Consider the following 24,557-nt stretch of genomic DNA (forward strand, 5'->3'; position numbering starts at 1 on the left):
TTCCAAGGTGCTAGACTGCACAATGATATTAATGTGTACATATAATATTATACTCGTAGAACTATTTGGAAGATTTATCTATGTACATCAATCTAACTCTCCGGAATTCTAGGGATTAGGTAATTTTTTATGGTGAAAATTAAAAAGGTATTTTAAATTATTTGAATCAATGGAATGATATTTTTTTCGAAGATATTTTTATTTTAATATTATTTAGTAGTAACGGCATAGTTGTTATAATATATAAAAATGAATTAATTTAATTTGCTTAAAAATTTTTATATAGAGTATATTTAAATCAAAAAATTTATTTTCATTAAAATCATTTGAACATAATTTAAATTAATTTTTTATGTGTTAGGGCATCTCCAACGAATGTTTCTTTGGGGTTTTTTCTTTTTGAAACTTGTGCCAACATCATTATGGGCAGGTTTTTTATTTTAAAAACTTTTAGCTGGGTTTGATTTATAGAATCTAGGTTTTTAAGTGTTGGGTACAAAAGATTAATAATTTTTTATATGATTTAATTGTTTTTTTACCCTTTTTTTGATAAATTCTTTTCTATTGTTTTTTTCTTCGAACGTTTGTTTTACCTTTTTTCTGACAGTTGTTTCTGTAGTTTTTTTAAATTTTTTTTTAAAACTTTTTTTTAAACGTTTTTTCTATCCGTTTTTCTAATCAATTTTTTCCCCAACGAGTGGGTTAATTTTGGATTATATATATATATTAATTCTATCTTTCTCATTCATCTATATTCAAAAGTCATTTCATTCTTATTTTTTTTAATCCATTTCATCATTGTTCTTTCAAAAATTCATTCGAAATTGATCCAAATTATAATTGAGGTTTTAGAATTTTTTTTTTAATTCTAAAAATGCAACTTCATAAAGCTCACACAATCGTCTTGAATATTTTCAGTTTTTCACTTCCACACATTATTCTTAAAATTTTCTAAATGTTCCATACATTTCATAATTTCTTCTAAATTTTCAAAGTTCTTAAAACTTACTGACTTCTTTGAGTAATGTTTCTTAATCTCTATTTTATATGTATCCTTCTGAATATTGATAGTCTATAACAAATAAATTTGTAATGTTATCTTATGGAATTTCTTATCTACAATCCTCATTCATACTCTTAGACGAATCAAGAAAGGATAGCATAGATGTATTCGGGACCGACAAAGAATCAGTAACACCATATGAGATTTCGGAGTTGAGCAATGAAGGGAATTTGGGTGTGTGTAACATCAAACGAGTCAAGTAGTCAATGGACGAAGAGATACACCTTGCAAAGGAATTGATTAATATTAGCACCGATCCCATCATTGAAAATAATCAAAAGGAACAAACATTCTGAAATCGAATCGTGGATTACTACAAATATCAATATGCTTAACTAATCACTTTTATTCAATGAAGTTCTACAACGAAATGCATTAGAGATTAATTTTACAATAAATGACACACAATATACAGAAGGTTATTATTTAACTAATGGAATTTACCTTGAATGGGTTATTTTCATTAAGAGCTTTTCGTGTCCCTAAGATTCCAAGAGAAAAATGTTCAAATAAAGACAAGAAGCTGCAATAAATGACGTCGATCGAGCATTTGGAGTGCTCAAATCTCGTTGGGCAATGATCAGAGGTCCAGAGTGATTTTGGTATAAGAATAACTTGAAGGATATCATGTGTACGTGTATTATTTTGCACATCGTAATTATTAAGGATGAGGGGATACGGTAAGTAATTGGTCGAATGCTGAAGAAGATCCTTTGGCACAGATATTTCAAGATTCTATCCAAGGACTTGAAGTATATCTTTGAAGAAATTGCTAGTTACGTGATAATAAAATACATCATCAACTTCAAGTCAACTTGATTGAGTATATTTGGATACGTTACGAGTGTAATCAGTAAAAGATTATTTTTTATAAATTGTTTATAATAATTTATTATTTAATATTGTATTTCTTATTTTTAAATTTTTAAATTTTTAATATTATTTGTTTTTCACAAATTAAGTGATATAAGAGTGATACATTAAGAAATAATTGAGGTTTTTTTTTAAACATATGTGAATTGTTGAGTATGAGGTCATAAAAAATTATAGGGATTTTTTTTTTTTTATGGAGAGGAATGATGTTTTCTAATGTGGCATCTCGAAAATGGAGATTTTCCTACTAGATGTGCCCTTATAGTAGTTATATAGTTATAATAATGTTGAAATAAGAATATTTATATTATTATATTTAATTTTTTATTACAATAAACTTTTTTAGAAAAATAAGAGGATTAATATAAAGGTTAAGAAATTTTATTCCGAAGGTCCAAATTGTAATTAATTTATATTTTAAGAGTTTTTTAATTGACATCAGATTACTGAGTAATTGAGGTATACTTGAGAGTTGATAAATAAAAAAAGTGCTTCTCTACTTTGAAAATTGATCAATAAAAAAGATCTAAGCTGTCTCATTAAACAATTTTTAATATATATATATATATATATATATATATATATATATATATATATATATATATATATATATATATATATATATTAAAAAAAATATAAAGAAATCTAATAGGTTGAAAATCATTCATTTTAACGATGAAAGTTGATTAACAAATCAGTTTGCCTCCAAAGATTCACTATTATTAAGGTAGAGAAAACGATTCAGCAAGAACTTTCCATTGATACCAGTGTTATTAATTAGTTTGACGGCGCTCAAACATTGCTAATTTAACAACGATATACCATCTACTTTTATTTATTTAATAATCTAGCATCCTCCAATCACATCGTCCCGCGCCAAACCACGTACTCAGCTTGCGAAGACACTGCAATATTTTCCACACCGCATACTCAGCCTCGCAATATTTTTCAACCGAGGCCACAAAGCATAGATTTTTCCAACAGAGGATCGGACTGCAGCTACCATTTACTTTAACGATACTATTCGAAAGGTTGTCAAAAATAATAAAAATAAAATAAATCGAACAACAGAAGTAGTGTCATACGAAAACAAATCAAGGCAAGTTGGAAAAGGCATTATGGAGTATAATCTACAACATCTCCAGAATAACATCACTGACGAAAAACATAGAACGCTACTATGGCTCATGGATCCACAGATTGTATCAAACTGCAACACATAGCTGACTATTTACAAATTATCATCTGCTAAAACCAACTATACTTTTATTCTGCAGGCAGTGGGATTCAAAGGCCAAGTTTTTGATGTCGTGGTTTGGACACTGTTTCGGTAGTGTTTATTCAAGTTGCTGCTCCAGCTTCTCGAGCAAAGCCTTCCTTTCTTCTTCAGGAAGAGCATTGAACATGAACACAGATTTATCACCGATATCGTCCTTCAAGAGAGGAAAAAACAGAGTGGATCAATTTTCAAGCTGAGAACATTAAACTTTGAGGTATTAGTTAAACTTTAAGAGGAGAACCTACCTTAATTGGCTGTTGAAACTTCCTTGCTGCAAAAACCACAAAGAGTGCCATCCATACACCCAACAAGCCTAATTTTGCTCCGTCATCAAGTAGACCTGTCTGCGTATTGGCAGTTGCTTTAGAAGAGCATCGATCCAAAGAAGCGTTACAGACTAAGTGATATAGTAAACAACGAGAATGCGACAGTGGAACAATAAACCATCATAAATGGAAAATCTGAAAATGCATGTTTCCTCCATATTATGTTCATTTAGATGGACTTGGTAGATGAACTACAATTTTCAGCGATCAACCACAAGAAACAACCCTTGTTCACTTTGGCCGCATTACCTTGTGACGATTTCAACATCATATCAATTCATGCAATCCTAGTAAATTACTGCTCCTATTTTCTAAAAGTTACTTTTTTTTTTCTTTTTTGGAAAAAAATCCCAGTGTCCGAGCTTTGCCCGACTAATCTTGGAAATAGACGACCTTTCCCCTAGTTCATCTACCAGATAAATTTGGAGCACAAGTTATGTACACTCTGAACCTAACCTTCAAGATATTCGTCCCATTTAGAATTTGAATCATGTTTCTCTTATTGCTCCAACTTATTACTTTTATTGATTTACTTGAGAAATTATATTTCTAGCATTTAGTTAGATTTTCCCATAGAAGTTCTATTTGTAACCCTATATCCTTTAAAATACAAAAAGAATCATGTGCATTAACTATTTGTCCTACTTTAATCATCATCCATCATTTAAGTAGTATCTAGTATCTACGGAGATCTGGAGAAAGGTTTATTGTACGCAGGCTTATCCAGCTTTGCAAGAAGCTATTTTTGAAAGTTGAACCCGTGACCTCTAGGTTAAATGACATCAACTTTACCGTTGAGCCAAGGCTACCCTTTATTTAAGTAGTATCCAGTCATATTTAATTTAACAATCATTCATTATTTGAAACAAATTATCATATTTATCTAGTATCATGGTTTAAAATCGTGTCGTACCTAGCGGCATGGGCGAAACATATCGTTCCGCCCTCCAACCGGCATAGCACCAACATGGCACACCCTGTGCAACGCCTCGTGGCTGCGTGGAGGTCTCGCAGCCTCGCGCAAGGCCGCGAAGGCCTTGCGCAAGGCCTCGCGGACGCCTCACAGGAATCCCTACGGCCGCATGAACGACTCTCGCAAGTGGTCGTACGGAGGGCTCATGCAAGCCCTACAACCACGCAAAGGCCTCGTGCGAGTATGTAACAACCACGTGAGATTGAGTATTTTTTTCAATTTTTTTTTTTTTTTTATATTCTTAAACTTTTCCCCTCTTAATTCTTTCCCATTTTCTAATTTCTTTCCCACGCGGAGTTCTTTGTGCTGTCAAAGATTTACACAATGTGTTAAAATCTAGAAGAAGAAGCATACCAGATGTCCAAGGAGGAGTCCTGGGATGATGAAAGTCAGGATGCCAGCTTCCAACTTCCCATAGCAGAGACCTGCCGAGTGCGAATTAGAAACAAGTTTCAACTTGTGAAAAGCGGCAGAAAAGGTGGAAAGAAGATCTATCATACCACATGCCTACTTGCATAGTGCAGACATGACCTGACAAAAATGCAATGAGAGAATGGCATGCATTAAACCAGTTTCAGGTTGGATATACAACTTAAAAATTGAAAAATGAATTGGAACAAATGCATAGATATGGAGATCCCAGTATGCGTGTAGTAAAGCACATGGACACGCTGTAGCACACTAGTAGTGTCTTGGAATCCTAAATTTGAGCTAAGCCGTTCAAGCCTACTGAACAGAAGGGAATGACTAAAAGATTCTGAGTGTTTTGCCGGATTTTTACAAGGATGTAAAGTATTGGATTACATACAGAGGTTGAGCTACTAATAAAGAATATTTTAAATAAAATGAAAGATCCAGGACATTAAAATTAAACAAAAATATTGCAGTTTAATTATAAACTGAACAATAAATATACATATACAAGCAAAACAATCAATCATCTTTCTTGGCTATGACAATCAATACAAACATAAAAAATCATTTTTAAAAAAAGCATGCAACAAATGAATCATTATTCAACTAAGGCTTCTAATAAGGAGATATAATTGCAATATTTCATCCCATTCGGTTCCTGCACACCCCATTTGGTTGTATGCTCTAGCAGTAAGTCAAATGAAGATTTTTCACATAGGTGAATTTATGATGTTAATTTGGTTTGTTACTTGTATTTCCATCCTACTTGTCAGTGCCGCATAAAGTTAGCAAAACATATGCCCAGAATCCAGATGGAATTTAGATTAGGAAAATGTCAAGAATTGATATCATTGCCGATAATAGCAGAGCAACTTCAATAATTGAATGTGAAGCACTTATACCTTCTTTAAAAACCAGACCAGTCAATGCTGCAAAGAGAGGCCCAACAAACCATACAGCAGTTGGGTTGTTTATGACATAATCTATCAAACTTTCATTAAGAGGCTTAGCGACAGTTAAATAAGCTCCGAGGGAACCACACACACCAAGCATCCAGAGTAACTGTAGAAATCTCTTGATAGGAGTGACATAAATGTGAATTAGTAGAAGTGATAGACCAAGTCCTCCAGCTCCAATGGTATACAAGAAATCTCTATCTTGTCTGATGATATCCCCCACTACGTTGCCTTCAGGTATAAAAGCAGAAGAAGCAGCAAGAACGAATGATATGGCAGCAGTGACCAATCCTGACCTATATAATATAACCTGTAAGCATTTAATTGAACAATAAGGCATACACTCAAGAATAATGCACATCACAAAATCTTGACGCACAAAAGAATCTCATTTGTGGTATTCCAATCTGAAAGTGGAACACAGATGATAAACTCAATCCTATGGTGCGTCAATTATAACCAACTCTGTAGGAAGGAACAAAAAACCTAAGAGAATAAAAACTCTTGAATCCCTTGAAACTATGAGACTAAACTCCCTGTTTACTTGGAGGTGTGGATCGAAGAAGGAAAGGAATCTAAGGAAGAAAAGAATCCCTAGGGAAAAGGAAAGGAATCCTTTCTGTGGTGTGCTTAACGTTTACTTGCATGTGTGTAAAATTTTCTACCTTGTTGAATATATTTCCTAGTTTGGGTTGGTGGTCAACTCTTCATTTACTTGTTTGGAAGATGAAATAATTAGCAGGAGTTGGATGGAGAACCAAGAGGACTAAAAGGAATTAGAACTATGAATCACCATGGATAACAAAATGAATGTGACTTCAATATCAACTATCTATTGGAAGTTTATATAGATTCCAATTCTTCCTGTAGAAATTGTTTAGCAACTTGCAGTGAAGCATCAAGTAATAAATAACAAACATTCCTGACTGAAATGATCCTCGTGATGTGAAAAATATTTAAATAATATCGAAATGAAAAACACAAATTATTATAGTTTTCTTTTCCCCCATAAAGAAGTCCCTTGTAGCTAAATTTCAACAAAGAGTTCCTTGATCAGAATCGTAAAAGATTTTCCATACAAGAAATCTATTGCATTATTGGATGCACACACTCATTGTTTATAGAACATCACTTTGCTTATGATCAACAAAAATGGTCAAAGTGAATTTACAAGTATATTTCCTACTCAACTTATTTCTAAGTCTTGTTTATATTTCCTTTGTTCATTTTGTATATTTGTGTTTGCTTAGCATTCAATGCCTGAGGTAAGCTTCAACAATTTATATTGAAGACTCTCCAATTTACTATTGAATAGCCAGACATGTCTTGGTTGACATAAAAGAACTAGCATATTGTTGTATTTAGAAAGTTGTTGTATTTAGGAAGTTTAGTTGCTAACTATCATTTTGGCAAACCAATAGATAGTTTCTTAAAATACTAATACAAGAACTAGCATACTGTTGTATTTAGAAAGTTTAGTTGCTAACTATCATTTCGGCAAACCAATAGATAATTTCTTAAAATGCTAATTAATACAAGAACATGTGTGACTCTATACCAGAAGTCATTATCTTGCCACAAAAAAAATGAAATGGAGTGGAACAGTGGTGAAGGAGATTTTCCGAATGTTAATAATTGATATGAGAAGAATGATGGTAGTTCGGATGAGAGTTTAGATGATGAAGTTTTCATAAATAGAAATTGTGTACTTATTCTTTGGATGATGTTGAAGGTTATGAAAAAGTATGCAGATAGAGGTCTAATGGAGGGTAATATGCAAAAAGATAATACACAATATGTTCTATTGCAAAATCTTATGACATCTAATGAGGCATGCCATGGAATTCTTAGGATAAGTGTGGATGGCTTTGTTCGCTTGTGTGTGAACTATTAAAACACAACACAAATGTAAAAGCCAATAGGAATTCAAGTGTTGAAGAGAAGGTTGCTAAGTTTTTATATTTTCTTGGTCATGATGTCAAGCATTGAGTTTTTTCTTTCATTCAAGTACAAGAAGTACTAATAATCATTTTCATGAAGTCATGGAAGTCATTATTGGACTTCATGTTGAACTTATAAAGCAACCAAATGGATTCAAAATTCCTTGGCTTATACATAGCAACAGTAGAATCTACCCTTACTTCAAAGTAACACTTATTTTGATCATTTTGAATTTTAAATGTTTGTAAGGTACTTTGTATCCGAATATGCTTATTCTCTCCTAATTATAGGATTGTGTCGGTGCATTAGATGGAACTCATATATGTGTTAAGGTATTCGATGTAGACACACCTCGATATAGAAGAAGAAAGGATTAGCCAACTACCAATGTGTTGGTTCCATGTTCCTTCGACCTTAAGTTCATATATATGGGTGGGAAGGAACTATATCTGATTCTCGAATCATCAAAAATGCTCAAATGTGTGCTAAAACATGTTTCATCATCAACTTAACTATGTCCAACAAGGTTCAGTTTCACCTTTTAGATACACCATTATGTTATGGCATATAAGGTGGAATCCATTGAGACAATATTATATTGTCCCTTAAATAATTTTGAAACTCTTGACTTAAGTATTCATTTACCTCGTTCTGATCGAAGTATCTTAATATTTTTGTCAAGTTGTTTCTCTACTTCATTTATGAATTCTTTGAACCTTTCAAAGGCCTCCGACTTGTATTTCAATAAATATATATACCAAAATCACGAGTGATCATTGATAAAGATAATGAAGTAACTATAATCTCTTCGTTCTTGAATTGACATTGGTCCACATACATCAATATGTATCAGGTCGAGCAACTCTCCCACTAGTTCACCTTTTTCAGAAAAAGGAAACTTAGTTATCTTGTCTTTTAAGCATGATTCACATGTATCAAATGAATCTAATTCAAATGATTTCAAACTGCCAACTTTTTGTAGTTCGGACATACGTCTCTTGCTTATATGGCCAAGGCGATAATACCACGAGTAGGAGGTTAACTGATCATCCATTAGAGTACGCTTATTGCTTGTTTCGATATTGAATACCTCATTGGATATATCTAGGGATGACAATGGAGCAAGTTGAAACCCGGACCCGTAACAAATCCGTCCCAGTGGGGCGGGTTTAAATCCGCTTAAACGGGTCTCAGGCGGGTTCTAGGCGGGTCCCGGGTTTAACTGTACCCGCCTCGTATAATATTTTTTTATTAATTATTAATTAAATAAAAATTGATAATTAATTTTTAATTGAATCAAAATTGATAGATTTTAATTTGTGATAATATTTTTTGGTTACAAAATATTATTAATATAAATGTTGAAAATAAATTTAATGTTTAATTAATTTTTTAAAAAAATTATTTTATATTTCAAAAAAAATAAAAAAAATATGGCAGGTCTAACGAGTCTAACTCGAACCCGCCCCACCGGGTTCGCTGGGCGGGGTGGGTCCAAAGGGAGGCGGGGCGAGTTCCGAATTTGGCCAAACCCGCCCCAACCCGGACCCGTTGCCATTCCTAGATATATTTAACATGTATATACCATTGCATAATGTTCCAATTCCATAAAGAACGTCATTCATAGTTATGTAACAACAATTGTTACTAAAAGTCAAATTAAAACCCTTTCTATTTAAGCAAGATATAGAAACAATATTCTTTATCAATGCAGGAACAAAATAACAGTTATCCAATTCCAAAACTAGTCTATTAAGAAGATTTAACAAATAAGATCCGATGGCTATAGCTGCAACCTTTGATTGGTTGCCAACTCGCAAATTTGATTCTTCCTTAACTAGTCTTCTACTAGTCCTTAGCCCTTGTATATCATTATATGATCCACACACAATATCCAATATCCAGGTGTTAGAGGAAATAGCATGACATTTAATAACATAGATACCTGAAGCAGATGGGCATCAGTTGCCGACTTCTTCTTCAAGGACTCAAGATAGAGCTTGCAGTTTCTTCGTCAGTGAGCCATCTTGCCACAATGGTGACATGGGTCCTTTGAAGCCAGTTCTACTATCTTGGCCTTATTCCCTTGGGCTTGATATTTTGACTTCCTCTTAGAACCTTTCTTTAAAGAGTCAACTAACATCACCATCTTCTGTTCTTTCTTAGCAAATGGCTCCACAGTCTTGAGCATGTTGATCAGCTCTAGAATCGTGGATTCAATGCGGTTTATCACAAAATGTGAATAACACAGACTGTGTAAAATTAAGTCAATACTTAATTCATGATTCATCGAAAATCAAGTGATCTCAACCACTCAATGCACCCGTTCATACATGATGTACTACAGATGAACCCTCCTGCATTCGTGAGCAAAAGAGGAGCTTGGAGATGTCGAGCCGTTCAGATCTCGCTTGCTCATCAAACAACTCACAAAGGTGATAAACAATCGTGTAAAGATCCATATGCTCATTTTGTTTATGTAGTTTGGGTGACATTGAGGCTAGCATGATGTAGCTGACCAATTCCGAGTCAACCAAGTGCTTCTGATGGACCAACTATTGGTCATTAGTAGCATCATCTGCAAGAAGTTAGGGAAGAAGATCTTCGAGGGCATAGGCAAACTTTTCATACTTGAGAACAATTGTCAAATTCCGATACCAGTCCATGAAGTTCAGCCTGGTTAGCTTGTTTGTGTCCAAAATCGAGCTCAAGTTTAAAGAAATCATGAGTAATCTATTAACCTAGAAATACCCAATCGAGCAAGTATGAGAGATATGATTTTACAATGTAAATGTAAACAATTTATATACATTTAAGAATCTCATTCATTCATCGAATTCAAGAGCCCTTATTTTGAATTGGGAGATCATAGGTTTTCTCCAAATGGATTGATATCCACCATAGATAAGAACAACCATGGAATGAGTCCAACAAGTCATTCTTAGCTATAGTAGTAGTTATCAAATATATCAATTATATATCACTTATACATAACTATCACATTACGTTATCAATTAATTGATATTCGCATAAACATCGGGCTGTTAACACATTAACATGTATACATTATATGTATATCATCCAACTTTATCTCTATCCACATTGACCTTGAAGTGAGTCCAATAAATCAATGCTTCAAGTTAAAACCAGCCCGTTAATCATGAGATCATATCTCAATGGTTCGAACATATCTAATTTTAGGTTGAGCTTGGAGTGAATCCAACAACCCAAACAATAAATCAAACTTTGGTTCTTACCATATTAATGAAAGGTGTAGACTTTAATTATTTAGTGAGGGTTTTCCGGTCTCATCCTCTTTTCATGTAAATAATTAAATTATCTACATGGCATGACATAAACATGGCATGACATAAACATGGCATGGCATAATTTATGCAATCAATCATGGCAAATGGCAAATGGCAAATGGCAAATGGCAAATGGCAAATGGCAAATGACATGACATGGCATAATTAATGCAACTAATCATGACTTAATCAATGTATCATAAATTTTATTTGAAAATAAATATGATTAAGAATCTAGTTTTCATAAATCCAGATTCCTTAATTAAATTAGGAAATAATTTTCAAATCTAATTACATATTTTATTTAGAAAATTATTCTTAATCAAGAAAATATAATTAATTAGGAAACAATTTCCCTAATTTGAAATCTCCTAACCAATTAGGAAATTTTCATAATTAGAATTTCTTAATTAAATAGGAATATTTCCAAAATTATATTTATGACCCACTACGACTTGTAAAACTATTTTACGATTATGTCGAAACATGATCAGACTCTGATACCATTGTTAAGGAGCCCGACACGGATGCAACACGGATGCATTCTAAAACATATTTCATAAACATGAGCAGCAGAAGACAAATAATAATTACACTAATTATTACAACACACACATCACATGCATACAGGATACAACACAAACAAGATATAACCGTATAATAAAATTTTATGAAATTGCTTTTATTCTAGTTATACTTGATGGATGACATGGAGTAGGAATGACATCAACCAAGCGATGCTATCAAGCCTCACCTCCATCTGTATCAATGCCAAGCTAGTTATCGTCAAGACGACTTCCAAAGCCTCAAGTCGTGTCTCTGTCTTCGGTGTTAACCAACGATTAGAAACAAGGCGATCCGAGAGAGGATCTAACCAACGTTTCGGTATCCAACGACATTAACAACTAGACGATTCCAAACGCGGAGAATCTCCCACTTGCTTCGATGCCTAGTGGCGTTCGCAACCCGACGACATGAAGCATGGTGAACGGCAGCCGGAATATTCAGGGATGGGAAGCTTGCAGCCGATGGTGTGCAGCAAGTCGAGCAACTGGGAATTTCGGCAACAACCTTTGCTGGCCGGAACAACACCTGGGGCGATAAAAAACAGGCTAGGCGGTAGCTTTCCCTTCTGTCGGAGCTGCAGATAACAACTGTGGACGGTGGAAGGATGACCAGAGCAACCCTTGCTCAGGACTGCACCTTCCGTCGTATTAAAGGATGGCCGGTCTCCTTGGGCAGCGACGGGCACTGCAGTGCAAGGAGGAATCCTCCTTGCTATCCGGCGGTGGGCAGAAGGCTGGGTGCTACCGGCGTTCTGCTAGTTGGAGGGAGGTGTTGGACGGAGATAGTTGTTGACCGGTAGGAGCTCCTTGGGTGGTCAGCAGTTCTTCCTTGGGTGGTGGCGCAAGAGAGAAGGGGAGGAGAATAATGAGGAAATGATTAAAACCCTAACACTTAGGTTTAATCAAAGCCCCCCATTTTCTCTCCAAGTTATATCATATATAGATCCCCTTATTGGGTTTGGATCCAATCTAAAACCATATCCACTAACCCAAGACCCAACCCCATTTGCCTCAAGTTTGGTTCATGACCAAACCAAGTTGAATCAAAGCCAAATCATTTGGTTCAACAACCAAACATCTTTTAATTAAAACCAAACCAATTTGGTTTATAAATAAATCAAAGAGGATCCATTTCATCTTCAAAAGACATGGCCCATCCGCACTTCTATTCCGACAAAATATCTTCTATATTTACCTTTCGTATGGTCCAACCATACAATCTCTCTCGATCTGAGAATTTAATTCTCAAACTCGTTTCGGATAAATTTATAGTGTGTGTGACCTAATAGATTCTTGATTATGTTGGTCATTCGTAATTTATCATTAATTACGAATAGATCGTGAATGACACTTAGTAGCACATCATCATCTCCAATTGACCAGAAATTAACAATTGATCTTTCTGAACCGTTCAACAGACATAATGAGTCATGTCTCATTCCTTTCACCATCTTATACCACTTGGTTCAAGACATGGTCTATATGTCTATCCCCACTATGTGTCAATCCCCACTAGGCTGACTACGTCACACCTAGCCCAAGTCTTACTTCCTTATCCTGTGGATTCAAATTACTCAGACATGTGTCCAAGAGTACTATACTCTTGACATATAATGTTTCGGCCAAAGACTTCGAATACAAGCGGTTGTAGGGTATCTCCTTCTGCAAGGAGCGGTGAATCATCTGTGAGATATCCAAACACCTTTGGACACTTTGACTTATACCCCATCATCTTTGGTCCACTCTTATAAAGATATGCTCATTTAAGATGTTAAAGTATAAATCTCCATAATCAAGATGACTTGAATACGTAAGTCAAAGGAAACTCGCATTTAAGCTACAATGAGATCTTCATTGACATATTCATATATGCATAGAACCATATAAAGTCTCATAGCAAGCCACTAGTTATCCTTAACTAACATCTACATTTAACTCTCGACATCCAAATGTCTCTAACCAGTGAGCAATAGCTGCTTGGGTAAACCAAAGAGTAACACGTGCTAGTCTCATAGAATCGATAATGTTTGAACTCATCAATTCATCAACTAGAGATTATTTCAATACATTCATAATTACACATGTAGAGATGCTCACTAGTTGTGATCAAATCACAAGTTCTCTCATGCTATGAATCGTATTGCGGGCATTCAGTAAATGAGTTTAAGATCCAATAATATACATAAAGAATGTACACTCAAATAATGAATCTCTATTTATCCAATAAATAGTACATACCATAAGGCAATTACCTTAAGACGTCTCTCAAATATAATAATTTAGTTTAATATTCATTAGTATACAATGTTTGGAAATAAATATGATTAACTATAACCTATGGTTTGTTGGTAAATAAACTACTATTTAGGTGACTCCGAGTTTATGTTAAAGAGGGGTTTGATTATCCTTTATTAAGGTATTCAGTATCACTCGAAGGAATACTCGAGGTGTGGCTCTACAAATGCAAAAGAGTTATTCAATCTTCAACATGCATCGCTTCGCAATCCAATTCAGAACTTTGGATCTAAAGAAGAGATTTCCAATTATTGCTAGCGGAAGAGAACCTCACTATGAAATTAGCATTAGCACTCACACTCGTACATAAATTATCTTAACATGTTGTATTCTTCGTAATTTCTTAATGGGAGTGGACCTATATGAAAGGTTTATTAGTGAAGTGGATCGTGAATTGAGGTCAAATTCTAATATCAAGTGATTTGCAATGAGAGGTAGGATGATGACGGGAGGCAAAGGAATATGATTATGGATAACATAGTTAATGCTATGTGGTCAGATTGCAATATCAACTAAAGAAGGATTATTTGGCTTTATTAGAAAAATTTCGAGAATGTTATGTAGCACATTGAGTATATGTGACTATATTGTACTTCTCATATGCTAGTAATGCTTGATTCAAACAGTGTGATGTATTGAACATACCATTGATAAATCTTAATGCTAAATGTTCTTCAATTGGATACTGTTTTTTTTTATGCATTGATTATGTTTGTTAGTCCAATATTCTATAAATGAATGTTATGAGTTTACTTCTATGCTTACTAGATATGATTTTATTTTTTTCATGTTCATGTGTGAATTTGATGCAGGTATTGAGTAGAAATGAATTTCTCAGCTAAACAAGCCAAGAAAGATATAATTAAGTAGACCAATGACATGAATAACATCTTTATAGATATTATGTTAGAACAAGAAGTTAATGGTAATCGAGTAGGTAGCACTTTCACATCTAGTGTTTACAAAGAAATAGTTACCATTTGCAGTGAAAAGACTAAAATTCCATTGACAAAGGACCATTTGAAGAATAAAATTAAAACATTAAAGAATAACCTATTATAATTTGTTTAAGACTGCAAATGGAGTTCAATGGCATGTTGACAGCAAGAGATTTGAGGCTGAGGAAGAAGTTTGAAAGCAACTTATTGATATAAGTATTAATAACAGATATTAGTTTGTATTTTGTCAGTTTATATAACTATTATGTTTATCATTAAGTTTATTTTTGTCTAGGCTAATCCATCGATTAAAAAGTGGAGACATACGTTTGTTTTGACGATTCAAGAATAAGATGCAATTCTTGCCCACCAAGATAAGATATATGTGAACTTCGTGTCTAAGAAACATGCAGCTAACACATTGGTAGTTGATAAATCCTTTCTTTCTCTATATCGAGGTGCATCTACATCGAATACCTTAACTCACATATGAATTCCATCTAATGCACTGATACAATCATACAATTAGGAGACAATAAGCATATTCGGCTATAAAGTACCTTACAAACATTTAAAATTCAAAATGATCAAAACGAGTGTTACCTTGAAGTAATAGTAAAATATACTATACATAAACAGAGGAATTTCGGATCCAACTGGTTGCTTTATAAATTCAACATGAAGGCCAATAATGTCTTTCAAGACTTCATGAAAATGATTGTTAGTAGTCCTTGTACTTTGACGAAAGAAAAAATTCAACTCTCGATGCATGACATCATGACTAAGCAAATATAAAAACTTAACAACCTTCTCGTCAACACTTAAATTCCTATTGGCTTTTACCCTTGTGTTGTGCTTTAATAGTTCGCACAAGTGAACAAAGTCATCCACATTTATCCTAAGAATACTATGGCATGCCTCATTTAGATGTTATAAGATTGTGCAATAGAACACGTCGTGCATTATCTTTCTGCTCAATACCCCTCCATTAGACCTCTATCTACATGCTTTTTCATAACCTTCAACGTCATCCAAAAAATAAGTAGGCAATTTCTATTTATGAAAACATCATCATCTGAACTATTACTTTTCTTATCCCTTATAAATTTTTGATAAAGCAGCAAAGAGATGCAATAATTTGCCCCATTTGCAAAAGAATTTTATGCTCAGATTGGTGGGAAGAGTATAGGGCATATGTACCTCGCGGACGTCGGAGGGCTCTACGGACCAGGGCCCGTAACTCCCCTGATAAACTGCAGTCGAATCGTCGAGCGTAGGCTGTGATCCGCCGCCAACGGCGCCGCACCTGGAGGAGGATCGTGCCCGGGAGATGGCTGAGGAGGAGGTGGAAGCTGAGGTGGAGGAGACCCTTCTAGAAGAAGAAGAAGAAGCCACGGAGGAGGAGACAAGAGGAAGGATTGCGTAAGAAGCAGGCAACGGAAGCGCTCTTTTGAGAAGAGGAAGAGGGCCGAGAGAAAGAGAGGGAGACGAGAGGAGATAAGCAGTCGCCATTGCCGCCGTGGTGATTTCTGGACGATTGATTTTTGTCTCTTCATTATTTCGAGGTCAGGGAGAAACACGGGTAGAAACCACGTGTCGGCTTCTCCCTCGTTGATGATAATTTGAAGGCTGGAGCAGGAACACAAACTGATTACGCTCTTCTCTCACCGCATGAATCAAAGTGATTCATTGCCACAGATCAATAATAATAATAATAATAATAATAATAATAATTACGCTCACCTCCTCGCCGCATGAACCATCGTAAACATAGGTTTAGTGCCCGACCTGCCATAGGTTCGATTGACCCGTATAATGCTGATTAAATAATTTTTTTCAATAAAAATAATTATATATATATAATATTAAAATAATATATTTAATTTTTATAAATATTTTTTTATATTTATTTATTTATTTTAATTTTAAACTTTATTTTTTATATTCTTTTAATATTCAAAACTAGTTTAATGATAGGTCTATGTCATATTTGGCACAACCTAATCAAGTCATATTTTGCATGTGGATTAGGTTGTGCCAAATATGACACGCATCCTTGGAAGGGTTTGAATTACTTTGCCAATCCCTCAAGTCTAGTTATTATAGGTTCAAGATTAGAGTTCATTTTTTTTGAATTATTCCTTCTCACCCTAAGGTCTGTGCTAACGTCTATTAAGACATATTAACACATTATGAACGCTAGTAATTAAATCAAGAATCAACATATCATCATGCATCATGCGATAAAAGAGAAAAAAATTTATCTACAAATATCAATTCAATGTTGAATTACTCACTAATCCTAAAATTAAGGAAATTACTTGATAGAGAAAGAGATACAAGCCAAAGACATAGAGCTAAGCATTCTACAACACAGTAAAAAAGAAATGCAAACATAACATAGTTGTAGATGTCAATGCTCTTTTCAGAATATCTCCATGTCTCTTTAGTGGATGGAATCCTTGTAACCCTTGGAAGATGGCTTTTTCCTAGAGTTCTTTATCATGGTAAACCTTCTCTCCCCAAACATGTGTTTCCCTTAGTCTTTTATAGCCTCAAAAGATACCAAACATTAATTGACTTTCTTAAATAATTAAGGGTGCTGCCATCATCATGTGACACACCATGACCGTGGCAATTGTCATGGCCATACCGTGGTGCATGATAGAACGTGCTCGTCTATGCAACCAAATGGGGCATGACCGTAGTGGCTATCAAGGTCTGTCTGTGCTTCTTGCAAGACTCCCCAGTTGCTATTTCGATCTTGATTATGCCTTTGGGGTGATGCACGGTCATGGTAGGTGTCACGATTAGACAGTGCATCATGTTGGAACACATGCTTCTAAGGTTTTTTTTTTTTTTTTTTTTTTTTTTTCTCCAATGAGCTCCAACTTCATGTCTTGTAAATAAAACACACAAGGAATATCTTTTCGAGGACGTCCGACTTCTTCATCTCGACCGTCCGATCGAGCGACCTCCACCCAATCCGTCCCGAGTGGCCAGCGCCATATAACTGTGGTTCTTTATCTGCCGACTGAGGAATGACGCGAGTCGGCTAACGCTAAATCCCGAGCTCCCAAGCACCAAATAATTATCCAAGGGTCGCTAGCACAGATATGGGCTTACGCCCAAGCCCGTGCAACGATGATGCCTCTAGGAGCGCTTGCGGACAACCACACTCAAATGTCCACTGGGGTAAGTGTTGTGTTTTATTGTATTTTCTCAATTTATCCACGGTCGACACTTATACTTTCCTGGTTATTCGCAGTATTGGATAGAGAGTCTGACTATGTGCCAGAAGCTCACATTTCTGGACGAGGAGGTCAAGAAACTGAAGGTGTCGAGCGGCTAATCATCTTCCTCTCAAGAGCAAACGAATGTTGAGGTGGATAAGCTGAGGGCCGATCTGGCGAAGAGCATCGAGCTGCTCGAGGTCGAGCGAGGAAAGAGAGCAGAGTAGGCCTCTCTACTGGCTCGGCTTAACAAGCAAGTCAACACCTTTGACGCCAAGATCGAATCGGCTAATGCGAGGAAACTCCGGGCCATCGAATACCTGGACCTGAAGAATAAAGAGGTCCGGACCCTTGCTAAGAAACTCAAAGAAGCTGAAGATTTTTTGGTCGCCGAACGGAAAAAGTCGGTCAGCCGAAGAAATTGCCCTTCGAGGCCAACTCTCCGCAAAAAATGATGAACTGGCCACCGCGAAGGACGAACTGGAGGCCTTTCGTGCGGCCTTGAAAACTTATCAAGATGCCGAGCCTAGCCGGTTTGAGGCTATGAAGAAGAACTACATCCGCTCGGACGCTTTCAACGACAAGGTCGCCGACCGAGCACTTCGCATGTTCGACCTGGCGATCGAAGGGACGTTTGGCCAACTCTAGGCAGGCGACTACATCTTTGCTGCTTTATCAAATAAGGTCATCAGTTGGGATAAGTTGATTGAATCGCTACCTGATGATGCCTTAGATTACCTTGAGTGAAGTTGAGAGTTCCGCCTTTGTAAAATTTTGAAGTTTCAATGAATGTTTGTCCGTTCAGCTAAGCTTTATCTTCTTCTAATATTTATTTTTTCAACTCGTCTTTCAAACATTGTAAAAACTCGTGGCCTCGGGACTCCTCTGATCAGCGACGACTAGTCTATCTAGCCGATTGATCTGTTTTATTTTCAGAGTTGTTCATTATGATTATGTGACCTTCTGATTGATGATGGGAGTATTTTGAAGAATAGTCCCGAACGGTCACTATATTTTGAAGACTTGGAGCTTTTGAGTAGCTCGTGTTCGTGGTTGGTCGTTCATCATTCTTGAGTTAAAAGATCGTCGCTTGACCACTCATCAAGCCAAGGGTTTAAGGTCGTCGCTCAACCGTTGGCGAAGACTAGGGTTTAAGGTCACCGCTCAACCATTGGTAAAGACGAGGGTTTAAGGTCACCGCTCGACCGTTGGTGAACACTAGGGTTTAAGGTCGTCGCTCGACTGTTGGTGAAGATGAGGGTTTAATGTCATCGCTCGACCGTTGATTAAGACTAGGGTTTAAGGTCACCGCTCGACTATCGGGGAAGACGAGGGTTTAAGGTCGCCACTCGACCGTTGGGGAAGACTAGGGTTTAAGGTTGCCACTCAACCGTTGGTGAAGACGAGGGTTTAAGGTCGCGGCTCGATCGTTGGTGAAGATGAGGGTTTAAGGTCGCCGCTCGACCGTTGATGAAGACTAGGGTTTAAGGTTGCGCCTCAATCGTTGATGAAGACTAGGGTTTAAGGTCGCCGCTCGACCATTGGTGAAGACGAGGATTTAAGGTCGCCGCTTGACCGTTGATGAAGACTAGGGTTTAAGGTCGCTACTCAGCCATTGGGGAAGATGAGGGTTTAAGGTCACCACTCGACTGTTGGGGAAGACTAGGATTTAAGGTCGTCGCTCGACCGTTGGCGAAGACTAGGATTTAAGGTCGCCGCTCGACCTTGGCGAAGACTAGGATTTAAGGTCATCGCTCGACCGTTGATGTAAACCAGGGTTTAAGGTCGCGACTCAACCATTGATGAAGACTAGGGTTTAAGGTCGCCGCTCAACCATTGGTAAAGATGAGGGTTTAAGGTCGCCGCTCGATCGTTGGTGAAGACTAGGGTTTAAGGTCGCCGCTCGACCATTGGTAAAGACGAGGGTTTAAGGTCGTCGCTCGACCGTTGGTGAAGACTAAGGTTTAAGGTCGCCGCTCGACCGTTAGTGAAGATGAGGGTTTAAGGTCACCGCTCGACCGTTGATTAAGACTAGGGTTTAAGGTTGCCACTCGACCATTGGGGAAGACGAGGGTTTAAGGTCGTCACTCGACCGTTAGGGAAGACTAGGGTTTAAGGTCGTCGCTCGACCGTTAGTGAAGACTAGAGTTTAAGTTCGTCACTCAACCGTTGATATAGACCAGGGTTTAAGGATGTCGCTCGACCGTTGCTGAAGACTAGGATTTAAGGTCGTCGCTTGACCGTCAGTGAAGATGAGGGTTTAAGGTCACCGCTCGACTATTGATGAAGACTAGGGTTTAAGGTCACTGCTCAACCGTTGGGGAAGACGCATCTCAAGAGTGACATTCTTCGCTTTTATTCATATTTGCCCTGCGTTCAGGAAACACACAAAAATACATGTATTCACTCGCGTACCTCTCATGCGGCCCTGTAGGGTTGGAGATTATTCGCGCTCCACGGTCGCTTGAGCTGCCTTCCCCCCTCATCCTCCAAGTAGTACGCACCTGAGCGGAGCTTTTGTACGACCTTGAAAGGTCCCACCCATGGGGCTCCGATCTTGGTGATGTTGCAGATTGACATCACCTTCTTCCATATGAGGTCACCGGCCTGGAAGGACTTCGGGATCACCCTCCGATTGTAGTTCTGCTTCATCCGTTGCCGGTACGCTGCTAGCCGAGCAACTGCTTTAGCCCGCATTTCGTCCATCAAGTCGAGCTCCATGAGTCTCCATTTGGTGTTTCCTTCATTGTAGTACTGCACCCGATCGGATTCTACCCCGACCTCCACGGGGACGACTGCTTCACCCCCGTATACCAAGTGGAAGGAGGTTATGTCGGTCCCCTCCTTCGGGGTCGTACGAAGGGCCCACAACACACTGGGGAGCTTGTTGACCCAACTGCCTCCGGCGTGGTCAAGCCGAGCGCATAGAACTCTAAGGATTTCCCGATTGGAGACTTCGGCTTGTCCGTTGCCCTAGGGATAGGCCACAGAGGTGAAGGCTTGTTGGATATCATAGCTCTCGCACCAATCTCTGATCCCCTAATCGGCGAATTGTCTCTCATTATCTGATACGAGCAGGCGTGGGATGTTGAATCGACATATGATGTTCTGCCAAATGAACTTAATGACCATATGCTCGATTATTCTTGCAAGCGGCTCGACTTCCACCCACTTCGAAAAGTAGTCCACCGCGATGAGCAGAAATCTCCGCTGACCTGTCGCCATGGGGGATGACCCAACGATACCCAGGCTCCATTGGTCGAACGGGCAAGATACTGTTGACACCTTCATTTCCTCGGTCGGTAGGTGCAGAAGGTTATGATACTTTTGGCAGGACAAGCAGGTGGCTACCGTTCGAGCAACGTCTTCTTGGAGGGTCGACCAAAAATATCTAGTCATGAGTATCTTTCGAGCTAACGCACGGCCACTCGGATGGCCTCCACAGGAACCTTGGTGCACCTCCCGCAGAATGTATTTGACATCTTTCGATCCGACGCATTTGAGTAGGGGTCTGGAGAAGGCTCTCTTATAAAGCTGGTCCATGACCAAAGTGAACTATCCGACCATCTTCTTCAGCAAGCGAGCTTCTTCCTGATCAGCGGGGGTAACTACCGACCGCAGAAACTTTGTTAAAGTCATCCTCCAATCGTTTGGGAAGGTCATTCCTTCCATTCGGTCAATATGTGCCACGAGCGAGATCTGTTCGATCGGTTGCCCTATGACGATTGGTGATAATGAACTGGCTAATTTTGCTAACTCATCTACCACCTGGTTTTCCGATCGAGGGATCTTTTGTATAATGACCTCCTAAAAGTTAGTCTTCAGCTTCTCGAAAGCTTCCGCATAGAGCTTGAGTCAGGCATTGCTTGTCTCGAACATCCCGGATAGCTGCTGAGCGACCAACTAAGAGTCCGAGTGGATGAGGACTTTAACAGCTCCCACATATCTGACCACCTATAAGCCGACTATCAATGCTTCATACTCATCTTCATTATTGGCGGCGCGGTAGTTAGCCGAACGGAAAGCTAAATTCGGTCTTTCTGTGGTGAGATGAGCAATATGCCGATTCCGCTACCTTGCCGAGTGGACGAGCCGTCAACATATATCTTCCACGTTGCTTCCGGGTCGACATTCTGGACCTCTATGATGAAATCCGCCAAGGCATGAGTCTTGATTGCCACTCGGGATTGATATTATATGTCGAATTCACTTAGCTCGGTCGTCCATTTGATCAGTCTTCCTGATGCCTCGGGGTTGAGAAGAACCCGTCCCAAGGAGCTATTAGTCAGAACGATGATTGAGTGTGTGAGGAAATATGGACGAAGCCTTCGAGTGACGAGAATCAAAACATAAGCTATTATTTCCAGACCGGTGTAGCGAGACTCTGCATCATTCAATATATACTTTAAAAAGTATACAGGATGTTGCTCTTGGTCGTTCTGCCTAACTAGAGCCGATCCAATGGCATGTTCATTGGATGATAGATAAATTCAGAGTGACTTACCAACAATCGGCTTGGCCAATACAGGAAAGGAGTTTAGATATTCTTTAAGCTCTTCTAATGCCTGATCACACTCAGCGTCCCACTGAAATTTTGTAGCTCGGCGAAGCACTTTGAAGAATGACAGGCTCTAGTCGGATGACTTCGATGTGAATCTAAATAGTGTCGTTATCCGACCGGTCAGCCGTTGAGCTTCCTTCAAGTTTCGAGACGGCGACATGTCTTGTAAAACTTTAACTTTGCTTGGATTGACTTCAATGCCCCGCTCGATGATGATGTAACCCAGAAAATGACCACTCTTCGCATCGAACAGACACTTACTCGGATTTAACTTTATTCCATAAGCCCTCAGTGTTCGATAGGTTTCCTCGATATATGTGCATAGGTCAGCAACTCGAAGAGATTTTATTAATATGTTATCGACGTATACCTCCATGTTAAGGTCGATCTGTCGTCAGAACATCTTGTTCATCAGCCTCTAGTAAGTGGCTCTGACATTCTTGAGTTCAAACGGTATGACGTTGTAGCAGAACGTTCCATCGACTGTAATGAAGCTGACCTTCTCCTGGTCTTCTCGGACGAGTGACACTTGGTGATACCCTTGATATGCGTCGAGCATGCAAATTAACTCGCAACCCGCCATTGAGTCCACCATCTAGTCTATCCTGGGTAACGGATAGAAGTCTTTTGGGCATGCCTTGTTCAAATCGTGAAAGTCGATGCAGATCTGTCATTTATTGCCCGGCTTGGAGACTAACATGACATTGGCTAGCCAGCTCAGGAATTAAACTTTCCTAATATGGCTGGCCTCCAGTAACTTCTCTATCTCCACCTGGATGATCAAATTTTACTCCGCACTGAAGTCCGTCTTTCTTTGCTTCATCGACTAAACGTCCGGTCGGACATGAAGCTTATGCTGAGCCACACTTAGGGAGATACTGGGAAGCTCGTGTGTCGACCATGCGAACACATCATGATTTTGTCTAAAGCAAACGACCAACTCTGCCTTCTTCTCCACCTCCAGGTCGACGGTGATAAAGGTGGTTGCTTCCGTTCGACTGGGGTGGATATGAACCTCCTCCTTTTCTTCGTACACCAATATAGGAGGTTTTTCAGTGATTGCGTTCATCTCCAAGCGCGGATTCTTCCGAATGCTTCTCGCTTCGAATTTGACCATCTCGACGTAGCATCGCCGAGTAGCCAGCTGATCGCCTTTGACTTCGCCCACTCGGTCATCCACCGAGAACTTGATCTTTTAGCAGTATGTAGACACCATCGCCCAGAATTCGTTGATGGTTGGTCGGCCCAAGATGATGTTGTAGGCCGACGGAGCGTCCACCACGATGAAGTTTGTGATCCTGGTTCTCCTCAGTGGCTCTTCCCTGAGTGAGATGGCCAATCAGGCCTGTCCGAGCGGTAGTACTTCATTGCCCGTGAAACAGTAAAGAGGGGTCGTCATAGGCTGCAACTCATTTCGATCGATTTGTAATTGATCGAACGCCTTATTGAAGATGATGTTCACCAAACTCCCTATATCAACAAAAGTTTGGTGAATAGTATAATTAGCAATTACCGCCCGGATAATCAGCGCGTCATCATGAGGGATCTCTACTCCCTCCAAATCGTTGGGGCCGAAGTTGATCTCGAGCCCTTCTACCTTCTCCCTGCTGCATCCCACGGTGTGGATCTCCAGTCGTCGAGCGTACGACTTCCTGACTCTGTTGGAGTAGCTGTCAGTTGGCCCACCAGCGATCATGCCTATTTCTCCTCGGGCGGCATTGCTTCTGTTTTCTTCTTCCCAAGCGGTGTAACAACCACCCTTCTTACTACTACTCTCTAAGGGCGACCGTTACCTAAGTCCTACTCTACTTACTAGTGTCACTTATGCTAT

At 38.3% G+C, this 24,557-nt stretch overlaps 1 protein-coding gene across 2 annotated transcripts; it reads right to left on the reverse strand.

Annotated features, from left to right (window-relative positions):
* Nucleotides 1–3,030: 3,030 nt before the first annotated feature.
* Nucleotides 3,031–16,488, reverse strand: LOC122020337. Of its 2 annotated transcripts, XR_006122192.1 has the most exons (6): nt 16,133–16,488; nt 5,831–6,194; nt 5,015–5,045; nt 4,869–4,939; nt 3,461–3,559; nt 3,031–3,369 (listed from the first exon to the last, which is right to left on the reverse strand). XR_006122192.1 is itself a non-coding variant. In XM_042578224.1 (5 exons), the coding sequence occupies exons 1-5, from the start codon at nt 16,442–16,444 to the stop codon at nt 3,274–3,276; spliced, it is 942 nt and encodes a 313-aa protein (XP_042434158.1). In that variant the 5' UTR covers nt 16,445–16,486; the 3' UTR covers nt 3,031–3,273. The 2 variants fall into 2 exon arrangements, 1 of the variants encoding a protein (XP_042434158.1); XM_042578224.1 differs by lacking the exon at nt 5,015–5,045 and having other exon boundaries at nt 16,133–16,486.
* Between the last annotated feature and the right edge of the window lie 8,069 nt (nt 16,489–24,557).

This window comes from Zingiber officinale, chromosome 9A (genome assembly GCF_018446385.1).
Source record: "Zingiber officinale cultivar Zhangliang chromosome 9A, Zo_v1.1, whole genome shotgun sequence".
In the NCBI taxonomy this organism is placed as follows: Eukaryota; Viridiplantae; Streptophyta; class Magnoliopsida; order Zingiberales; family Zingiberaceae; genus Zingiber; species Zingiber officinale.